At 58.0% G+C, this 10,667-nt stretch overlaps 1 protein-coding gene across 1 annotated transcript in view; it reads left to right on the plus strand.

Moving 5' to 3' along the window:
• The window catches only part of PDE5A (phosphodiesterase 5A), a 92,524-nt gene that overhangs the window by 36,915 nt on the left and 44,942 nt on the right, over positions 1 to 10,667 (plus strand). Inside the window, exons 5-8 of the mRNA XM_081304413.1 lie at positions 1,056 to 1,145; positions 2,382 to 2,519; positions 5,904 to 5,968; positions 6,620 to 6,863. Of these exons, the coding sequence (XP_081160539.1) occupies positions 1,056 to 1,145; positions 2,382 to 2,519; positions 5,904 to 5,968; positions 6,620 to 6,863 (537 nt within the window). The remainder of the gene's footprint in view (positions 1 to 1,055; positions 1,146 to 2,381; positions 2,520 to 5,903; positions 5,969 to 6,619; positions 6,864 to 10,667) is intronic.

Here is a 10,667-nt window from a genome sequence, read left to right on the forward strand (position 1 = left end):
CCACAGACTGCTGGTGCCCGGGTGCAGACTCAGAGTGCGTGGAACAGGCTAGCTGCTACTTCATGCCCATCTCTTACGACTCTGAAGGCCCCGTTCCCCAGGCCATAGTGGCATCTGTCCCCTCCAGCACGTCCTTGAACCCATTCTTACCCTCGTCCTGCAGGAGGCCTGCCGTTCCTCCTGGCGAATACCTACCTCTGTACGGTTCGCCGCCAGCGCCCCCTCCCCCAGGACCATTGTATTTACACATTGCTCCTCTGAAAATTCAGAGGAGCTTGACAGACATTGAGACAAGACAGGAGATACTTTGACCCAGGCTTAGGCTGTGTGGCACCTGTTTGTCCTCATGCCTCAGCATAGCTGTACCTTTGAATACCTATCTAGCCTCCTGTGCTGCCAGGGACAACTGCGGGTACTTGGTGGGAAAGCCTGGTTCTGGGTTGGCTCTTTATTCCATTATTGTGTTTATAGCCCTTTAAGGTGAAGCCCTCTTGAATGAATTTGCAATTTTAGGCTCTATCACATGTTGGCAAAATATATTCATGGTTGTGGGATAAAGCATGCGATCTCAAGATGTGCTTGGGTTGATAATTAATGTGACTGTAGCACATAACCCCAGGATGGGGTGTTCAGGGTGCTGTGAGGGTCCGTGTTCAAAGAGCACATTGGAAGTGTGACTTGCACCTTGATGCAGTGTGTGGCTGCATTGCTGCTGCTGTCCCTGTCCTGATGGCACATGTGCCTTTGCTTGCAGCAGTAACCCCTGGCAGGCTCCACGTCGTCTCAGCAGAGGCCAGAGTCTCAGCACCGTGTGGAGGCCACTGCAGATTCTGCACAGAGCAGATGGCGGTCTCATGTGGGAAGCCCCCTCCCAGCCCCTCTCCCCTTCCTCTTGCTGGCCCAGACCTGCCGTGCCCAGGAGACTGAGAACACGCTGGCCCACTTGGTTGGCATCAGTGCCACCTGCACCTGGGCTCGTGGCGCTCGCTCCACCGTGGACCTGGGTGCCAGTGGTCTGGGCACTGCCCCTTGACGGTCCGGCTGTTGTTCTGCAGGACTTTGCTGCCTACCTGGCGTTCTGCGGCATCGTGCTTCACAACGCCCAGCTCTACGAGACTTCGCTCCTGGAGAACAGGAGGAACCAGGTGAGTGCTGCGGGTGTCAGTGTCCCCGCGGGAGAGTCCTGGCTTGGCTCAGGTGCAGGGCACTAGGTCAGACGTTCAGAGGCACTTGGCTTCTGGAAGCTGTTGCCGATTCCCGTCTCCCTGCTCGGTCGCTCCACCTCTGTGGAAGGTTTGCTGACCTGAGAGCGCAGGCTCACGTGGCCCTCACCCTGCCCATTGCATGTGGGTGTCCAGCTGCTGCCCAGGCGCTGTTGAGTACCGCGTTAGTTCCTGCCGTCCCTGGATTCTGGGCGCCATGAGACCTGCACCCAGCACCCGCCGCCCCCCCCCCCACTCCTCTGCCTGCTTCTCCTTCTGGACTGTCTTCATTATCACCACATTGACAACTCACGTACTGTCCTGCAACCACGAGGCACATGTCCCACGGAACCTGCCCTGGCCTTCTGGGAAGTGCCCTGGTTTCTAGATCCCTGATTGTTTTGTTCCAGCACATTCCCAATTAAGTGCTTAAGAGATGGTACGAGTGAGGTGAGCGTTCTGAGACTTGCAGGTGAGGGACACCCACAGTGCCCGCTGCCTCTGTGGGTGTGAGTGGACACCGGAGAGCGTGGGGCCCGCCTTGTGCCTGCTCTTGCCTGCCGTGATGTTCTGTGCCTTCTCTGCCGTCTGAACATGACGGGCATGTTTCCTTCCTGCTGGTCTGCGTTCCCCTCTTCGGGCTCTCCCCTCCACACACCTGCGTGCAGCTCCCGGTGCTGCTGTGGACTCGGCTCCTGTCGCCTGACCCTGAACCCTGTGCGCACCTGCACGTTTCCTGCCCTCAGGCCTCGGAGAAGACAGTCCCAGGAAGGCACAGAGGCTCTTGCCCTGGCTTTGTGCGGAGTCGAGCTCTCTGAAGACTGGCGTGTGGTGAAGGCTGATCTGGGTGTTGGGGGCAGTGATCCCTGTGGGCCACCCGCCGGACGCTGTTCAGAACACCTTGTAGTGCTCAGCCCCCAGCAGCGCCCGCTCACTGCTGCGAGCACCCTGTGGGTAGGAAGCTTGTCCCTGTCACGCTATGGAGGGGTCATCAGGACTAGCCAGACGCTGCCCACCTGCAGCCTAGCCTCTGTGTGGCCAGCAGGGCGTGTGGCCAGCAGGCAGAACAGGCCTGCTGCTCCGGCACTGGGGCGGTCAGCCGTATGGCAGCCGTGAGGACGTGGGCAGCTCGCTGCCGGCTGCGGCAGCCCCTGCAGGCTGGCACTTCCCTCCATCTAGGTGCTGCTGGACCTGGCCAGCCTGATTTTTGAGGAGCAGCAGTCACTAGAAGTGATTCTGAAGAAGATAGCAGCCACCATCATCTCCTTCATGCAGGTCCAAAGCTGCACCATCTTCATAGTGGACGGGGACTGCCCCGTGAGTACAGCCACGGCCCTGGGAGCGTGGGCACAGGGCCCCATCACCGGCCAGCCACAGCCGTCCCTGGGCACTAGGTGCCTGTCTAGCGGAGGGGTGGCTGGGGTGTAGGGCTTCTCCAGGGCCCGGGTCCCACCACTACTCAACCATGGCGACAGCCACCCTGTGGCCTGGCACGGGCACCATGGCGACGGCCACACTGGGTCCACTGCATAGGCACCATGGTGATGGCCACACTGGGTCCACTGCATAGGCACAATGATGATGGCCACACTGGGTCCACTGTGTAGGCACCATGGCGACGGCCACACTGGGTCCACTGCATAGGCACCATGGTGATGGCCACACTGGGTCCACTGCATAGGCACAATGATGATGGCCACACTGGGTCCACTGTGTAGGCACCATGGCGACGGCCACACTGGGTCCACTGCATAGGCACCATGGTGATGGCCACACTGGGTCCACTGTGTAGGCACCATGGCGACGGCCACATTGGGTCCACTGCATAGGCACAATGATGATGGCCACACTGGGTCCACTGTGTAGGCACAATGATGATGGCCACACTGGGTCCACTGCATAGGCACAATGATGATGGCCACACTGGGTCCACTGTGTAGGCACCATGGCGATGGCCACACTGGGTCCACTGCATAGGCACCATGGTGATGGCCACACTGGGTCCACTGTGTAGGCACCATGGCGACGGCCACATTGGGTCCACTGCATAGGCACCATGATGATGGCCACACTGTGTCCACTGTGTAGGCACCATGGCGACGGCCACATTGGGTCCACTGCATAGGCACCATGGTGATGGCCACACTGTGTCCACTGTGTAGGCACCATGGCGACGGCCACATTGGGTCCACTGCATAGGCACCATGGTGATGGCCACACTGTGTCCACTGTGTAGGCACCATGGCGACGGCCACATTGGGTCCACTGCATAGGCACAATGATGACGGCCACACTGGGTCCACTGTGTAGGCACAATGATGATGGCCACACTGGGTCCACTGCATAGGCACAATGATGATGGCCACACTGGGTCCACTGCATAGGCACAATGATGATGGCCACACTGGGTCCACTGCATAGGCACAATGATGATGGCCACACTGGGTCCACTGTGTAGGCACCATGGCGATGGCCACACTGGGTCCACTGCATAGGCACCATGGCGACGGCCACATTGGGTCCACTGCATAGGCACAATGATGACGGCCACACTGGGTCCACTGCATAGGCACAATGATGATGGCCACACTGGGTCCACTGCATAGGCACAATGATGATGGCCACACTGGGTCCACTGCATAGGCACAATGATGATGGCCACACTGGGTCCACTGTGTAGGCACCATGGCGATGGCCACACTGGGTCCACTGCATAGGCACCATGGTGATGGCCACACTGGGTCCACTGCGTAGGCACCATGGCGACGGCCACATTGGGTCCACTGCATAGGCACCATGATGATGGCCACACTGTGTCCACTGTGTAGGCACCATGGCGACGGCCACATTGGGTCCACTGCATAGGCACCATGGTGATGGCCACACTGTGTCCACTGTGTAGGCACCATGGCGACGGCCACACTATGTCAGTGTGTAGGAACCATGATGATAGCCACACGGTGTCCACTGCGTAGCCCATGGCCACACTGTGTAGGTGACAAGGTGACGAACACCTCTGGATGGGAAGAAGTCCTTGCAGAGTGCCGATTTCCACGGCAGGGTGGGGTGCCCTGTTGCTCTAAGCAGGTGATCTGGCTCCGAGTGCTGGGTGAAGAGCTTGCCTTTCCCACAGGGTCTTGCAAACCACAGGTGTCGCCCAGCAGAGGCCGTTACTCCAGGCACTGACCAGCCTGGCACCTGTCAGTGCTGACAAGGTCTGACTGGCCCTCTGCTAGCTTGGTGACGCTGGGCACCTCCTCCCAGTGGGGTCCTCACGGTGATGAAATCACAGATGCTTTCCCCTTCACCAAGCGTCCCGACCGACCACTGCCCACCTCCTAAGGCCGACTTTACCCTCTAGAGCACAGTTTTCTGTTGCTGGTGGAGGCACAGGACAAGCCCAGGGTGCAGGGAGAGAGGAGGGCGCACACCAGTGCTGGCCACCCACAGACGGGCATCTGCCCGAGTCTGGCAGGAGAGTCGAGTCCTGGCCCTCGCTGTTGCGCTCTGTGCGGTCTCTGAGCCTCCTGGACCCAGGAACCATCGCCTCTGCACGTTTCTTTCCGACGTGGTCCTTCTTCCTTTAAGACCACGCAGTTCTGTGGAACTGGGAAGAGCGTCCGCGTGGGTCTGTGTGGCACTGGGGACGTAGGATAGAAAAGCATTCAACCAGGCACTTTAGCAAGCTGCAAAGGCTGTGTGGCCCGTCATCATGTGAATCTGTGTATGAGTGTGTGTGTATGAGCGTGTGAGTGTGAGTGTGTGTGTGTGTGTGTCACAGTGGCTGATTCAAAAGGATAGCAAATGAAAATTCACCGTGCTAAAAAGATAGTCATCATGTCCATAGGTGCTCTTTCACGTTTTAAATTGGTTACGAAACCCTTGACGCAGAGGTGATCACAAGACAGTTGACAGCCTTAAAGTTCAGGTCAGCATCCATTAACGCCTACGTCAGATTCAGCCTTCACGGCCTGCTCTCTGGCATTTAATTTTTGAAAGTTATACATGAAGCACTTATTTTTAAACATCTTAAATATCACTTTCATTGATATTCAGTGCGAGCTTCTGCCGGGTCGCACCCTGCGTGGTAACACGCTGATTTGGAAAAGCGGTGCCTTGGACTAGAGATAACAAGAAGCCGTGAATCTGTTTTGCTAACTTTTTTACAACTTACGTTGCTACGTTTACAAAGGGAATCAGGTGCCTTGTTGGTTCATATCTATTGCAGTTATCTGTGCATTTCAACATGAGCAAAAATAAAATCAAAGCCTCTCCAAACATCCGTGATCACGCCCCTTCTGTGGGTCCTTTCCAGTCCTCCTTTATTCAGGTGTGACTTAGCACGGGGGCAGATGGGTGTCTTGCTTTTTAAGTGTGATTTCAAGGGTAATTTTTACGTTACCCAAGTCTTCGTGTTACTTCACTGATAATAAAACATGACCGTGTGACCCACAGGCATGTTGCCTGTATTTAATAACAGCCATCCGAGTAGGATTCCCTGGTGGGAAAGCAGTGGACCAGCGCGGGCTGCCGTGGGCCTTCTTGCCCGACAAAACCAGATGAGACAAAACCAGATGGGGAGCAGCGGCCAGAGCCTGTGCGTGAGCTGGGCCTCACTGGGGCAGCAGGACAGGAGCAGCCGCACACGCCTGGGTTGCGCTCTGCCGACGCCAAGCCTCAGCCTCCCGTCTTCTGTTTTAGGACTCCTTTTCTAGTGTGTTTCACATGGAGTGTGAAGAGGCAGACTCCTCGGACACCTTGACAAGGTGAGTGACTTGCCATCTGTCCTTCTCAGGGGGTCTCTCGCCAGCTTGGCTCACCATGCTCCCCAGGGCCGTTTTCCCCACGGTGTTATGGGAAACCGTGGGGAAAACGAGGATGGAGCCCCAGGCTTTCCACTGCACCGGCCTGTCTGTGGACCGTGTCACAGTGACCCGGGCGATCAGTGTGGGACTGGGTGTGGAGTGACTGTGCACGAGCTCATTAGGACCCAGGAGTACTGCGTCTTGAGCACCTTTGCTCACGTGCCTGTTTGCCCCTCTCTGGGGACTTCGTAGGTTCCTGCTCCCATTTGATCTAGCAGCAGAAGGAGCCCGGGGCCCTGGACAGACCAGATTTCCACGGCCCTCCAGCTCTTTTCCGTACTTCGCGGTGTTTTCAAGCCTGCGTTCATGTCTTGGCTGATGACTTGCTTGAGCAGCGTCAGGCCTTCATGGGATGGAGGGTGGATGCCACTGTCCCTCCTGAAGAACTCCGCCACACATTCAGGGTAGAGGCCCGAGCCCTCACTCAGTCCTTTTGTCACCCTGAGCCAGCTGGCATGTCCTCGCAGGTGATAAGACCCTCAGGAATGCCAGTTTGCAGAAGCCGTGGGGAGCCCCCGTGCCACTCCCCACCTCGCTCCCTCTCCACTGCAGAAGACCCCTCTCCGCCGTGGCCCTGGTCCTATCTCCAGGCCTCGCGTGGAAGCAGAGGCTGCTGTGCCTCCCTGGGACGTCAAGGTTCCGGCCTTTCCCAGACTTCTCCACGTGGCGGGTGGGGTGGCCTCTGGTCAGCATCAGTGCTCAGCTCCTCACCCATGGCTCTGAAAGGACCTCCCGGCCCACCCGGCTGCGTACCCTCTGCCAGACAAGGGCCGTCCCCCGACACAGTGGGAGGAGGGTGCCGTGCTCAGAGCCCAGGCAGGACTGGAACTCTGCGGGGTCCCAGTTCAGAACAAGGCCATGATCAGAAGAGCCCCTCACACACACAGGTGGAGGTCCAGACGCTGCGTGGACACTGGGCATCCTGACGAGGGAGCCTGTCCCCATCACGGGGGAGGACGTCCCCGCTCGGGAGACTCACGCTGCCGGGTCCAGAGGCGGTGTCCTGGGGTCCGCAGCTCCCTCTAAATGGCTGAGCCAAGTGCAGAGAAGTAAGTGCATGAGAATGGCCAAGTGAGTCAGTGCAGCTCCCCTACGGTGTAGACGGAGCGCGGTGGCTGGAGATGAAGAGCTCAGTTTACCTTTGGGTTTCTTTGACTCTTATATCCATTTAAAAACAGTTCATCAAGAAGGTTTGGAAGAAAATGTGTTAATAAAAGTGAAAAGCCATGCAAAACAGAAATCATCTCTAGACCCTACAAAGCAGATGTCGAGTTCCCAGCTGCAGGAACACCATGACCACCCGCCTGCAGCCTGGTGTGCTCCGCCTCCTGCTGCTGCCAGCCTGGGAGCTTGGTCTGCACACTGCCACTGTCAGGGAGCTCACCACCTAGCAGAGCGCTGATGAGCTGTCGCATCTCTGATGATAGTGTAGCAAGTTGCCTGTAAGACCCCTGAGGTGTCTGTATTTTGCTTTTCCACTGGAGTGAGCTGAGCTCTTTATGTAAGCAAAGGTCTGTGCATCTAGATCTGTCTCTTCACCTTCATCTCCGTAGGAGAATAAGAAAAGAGCTAGGATGATGCTTCTTAAAGGTGTAGAGTCACGAATCATCCTCGTCTGCCCCTACACCTCTGGGCAGCAGCGCCTACCTCTGTGACTCACTTCCTCTCTTGGCTGAGCCCAGTGATCCGGGGGTCACAGCGCCCTCTGCTGGTGCATTCTTAGAACACGCCGGCGCTTCCTTCAGGAAGACCACCTGCTGGTCAGCCTGAGAAGGGCCTTGGGTGGCCTCAGTCTCTCCAGGACAGCCTGAGGGTAAAGACACTTTTACAGAGCACGAGGGGGCCCGTATGGTGACCTTAAAAGACCCATCTTAACCGACTTACTGATTTTAAAGCAATAAAAACCATTCAGTGCAAATGGCTTATAGCAGCTACGTATTTTTAAATCAGCTTTTATTCTCATCCTGCCCTAGAAGACCCCCCAGTCATGAATGAAAGTTCCATTTAAAGTTAATTTTAATAAGATTTACATATCAGGGTGAATTGCATAAAAACTGAATTAGACACAGCGTTCAGTGACTTCGGCATTTTGAAGTGGGGGCTGAGCGGTGACTTCTCTCCGGGGGTCTCTAGTCCGTGTCTGAATTCGTGTCCACAAACCCAGCCCTCAGTGCGGAGGGTGGGAGCTTGGTGACGTGAGCTGCAGGCAGACCAGTCTTCTTAGTTACCAGTGGAGAGGGCCGGGTGGAGAACTGCGAGGCTTTCTGGGTGCGCGCTGCGTGTCCTTGTTAAGTCCACCTCGTGTCCTTGTTAAGTCCACCTCGTGTCCTTGTTAAGTCCACCTCGTGTCCTTGTTAAGTCCACCTCGTCAGGGTGAAGCATGGTGAGCCCTTGAGGTGGGGCCCGGAATCCCCACGGAGGTGCGCTGTGGGGGGCTGGGTCGGTGCTGTGGCTCCGAGAACTGACTCGGGGAGGGACAGAGGTGGCGCTGTGGCTGGCCTGGCTCTGAGAGCAGGTGTGAAGGCACTGTCCTCCACGCCAGCAGACTGTGGTCCTCGTGGACGCACAGGCTATTGTGAAATGACACCGCGGACGGAACCCCTGAGCCCACCTCCTGGGAGGAGACACCAGTCCGTAGTCGTCACCAACAATTGCATCAGAAAACACGATCATCACTCAATAGTGAAGACTGGGACTTTGAAAAGTGGTAAGAGGGTCGTTGGTACTCACACAACCGTGGACGGAAGAGGGAAGGACTCCAGCTGACTCTGTGGTTCACGTCCAGCGCGTCCCAGCAGCAGGACTTGGTGCACACTGAACCGTCCTGAAGCCGCAGCTTCTCTCTGGGATGGCGGATGGCAGGACTCAGGGCCCGGTGTGGCTCCAGGGCAGGCACATGCTGGGCCTCCTCCACAGCTCCCTGTCCCTGACGGCCTTCCCAAGAGTCCCCTGCAGAGTCACCTCTGCTGTCCACTGTGCAGAGTCCATTGATGCCTGAGTTGGCCCAGACCTCCAAGAATCAGACGCCAGGACTGGGCAGGTGTGCAAGAGGAACCGGAGGCCTGAGAGAGTGGAAGGAGGGCCCAGGATGCCAGTCTCAGGCCAGGCACCAGGGCCTGTGATCCCAGAGACTCAGTGCTGAGGAGGGGGACAGCAAGTCCAGGGTCAGCCTTCACGGTTCGGCAGGACCTTCTCTCAAAAAAGCAGAACAGAGGGGCTGTGGCTCAGTGCTGGAGCCCCCGGGTTCGATCCTCGGTTCCAAAATAAGTCTGAGGCAGACTGCAGCGGGCGAGGGCGGGGCTGCGAACGTCTCCCAGCCGAGGGGGGGTCTGAGCAGGTGCCGGGGAGTTCTCCCGCCAGCCTCCCTGTGGCGGGGTCCTGGTGCTACCACGGGGGCTCAGTCTGCAGGACAGTTCTGGGAGGTGGCCCCAGCGCAGAGCCCAGGACGCTCCTCCTCAGGGCCCTGAGTGTCCCTGCGATCGCCAGGGTGAGCCACGTTCTTGCCTCCGCCCTTGTCTCCCGCCCTCTGCCTGCCTGGCACCTGCAGGCTGCAGCCGCACTCCACCCTGCCAGCCTGTGCGGCTCAGTGGTGGCCTCTCCAGCACTGTCAGGTCCTGCTCCCTCCTGTGTCCACAGCCCCACTCCAGGGTCAGTCTGGGCCAGCCTTGCAGGGCCATCTGTCCCCTTGCCATCCACCCAGTGCTGAGGCCCTCTTCCCTGCCTGTGTGGGGTGGCTTGTTACCAGCTGCATGAGCTGGGAGGGGTTAGTCATGAAACCCAGACGGACGCGGTGTCCTCCTTCCTGGGAGGGCCTCAACATGCCAGGGACCCGGGCACTCCCTGCTGCCTGGCATCCCTGGCATGGGGCCCTTCCCTGTGGGATTGAGGGGCAGCCCAAGCCATCCAGTCCATGTTCTAAACAGCAGAGCGAGGACAGGGCAGGGCTGGGGTCACCACGCTGCCTTTTACATCCTGCTGACGGACTTAGCTCTGGGACACCAGCCCACGGGTCAGCGGAGGGCAGTTCCACTCTGGGTGGGAAGGAGAGTTTCCCAGGACAGCCGGCACCTCTGCTTGACAACCCAGGCGGACACGCACCCAGAGCACATGCTACACTGCAGCTTCCTGCCGGATCAGGAGCCTCAGGTGGCCACTTGGTCACTCACCCTGTCCCCTCATCTCTCCCAGGCAGCACACAGACTTCTCAGAGCAGGTCACGCTGAATTCACTGAACGCAGGAACTGGGAATGATCAGCCTTTCTTACAGGGCGCAGGGTGGACTTGGCTTTGTGCAGGTCGGGAAGCACCGTGGTCTCCAGGCCTGGGACCACTCAGGGTCTCCTGGCCGCTCACGTGGTGGTGATGACAGCGGTGCAGCGACTGCAGCTCTTATCTGCTTACAAGAGGCGCACAGGGCTCTGGGTCTCCTGGTGGCCACCCTCCTCCTCCTCCTCCTCTTCCTCCTCCTCCTCCTGTTCTTCCTCCTCTCCTTCCGTCTCTTCTTCTTCTCCTCCTCCTCCTTCCCCTCTTTCTTCTCCCCCTCTTTCTCCTCCCCCATCCTCTCTCCCTCTCCTTCTCTTGTTCCTCTTCCTCTTCTTCC

This window comes from Spermophilus citellus (assembly GCF_964194105.1).
Source record: "Spermophilus citellus genome assembly, chromosome: 8".
Classification (NCBI taxonomy): domain Eukaryota; kingdom Metazoa; phylum Chordata; class Mammalia; order Rodentia; family Sciuridae; genus Spermophilus; species Spermophilus citellus.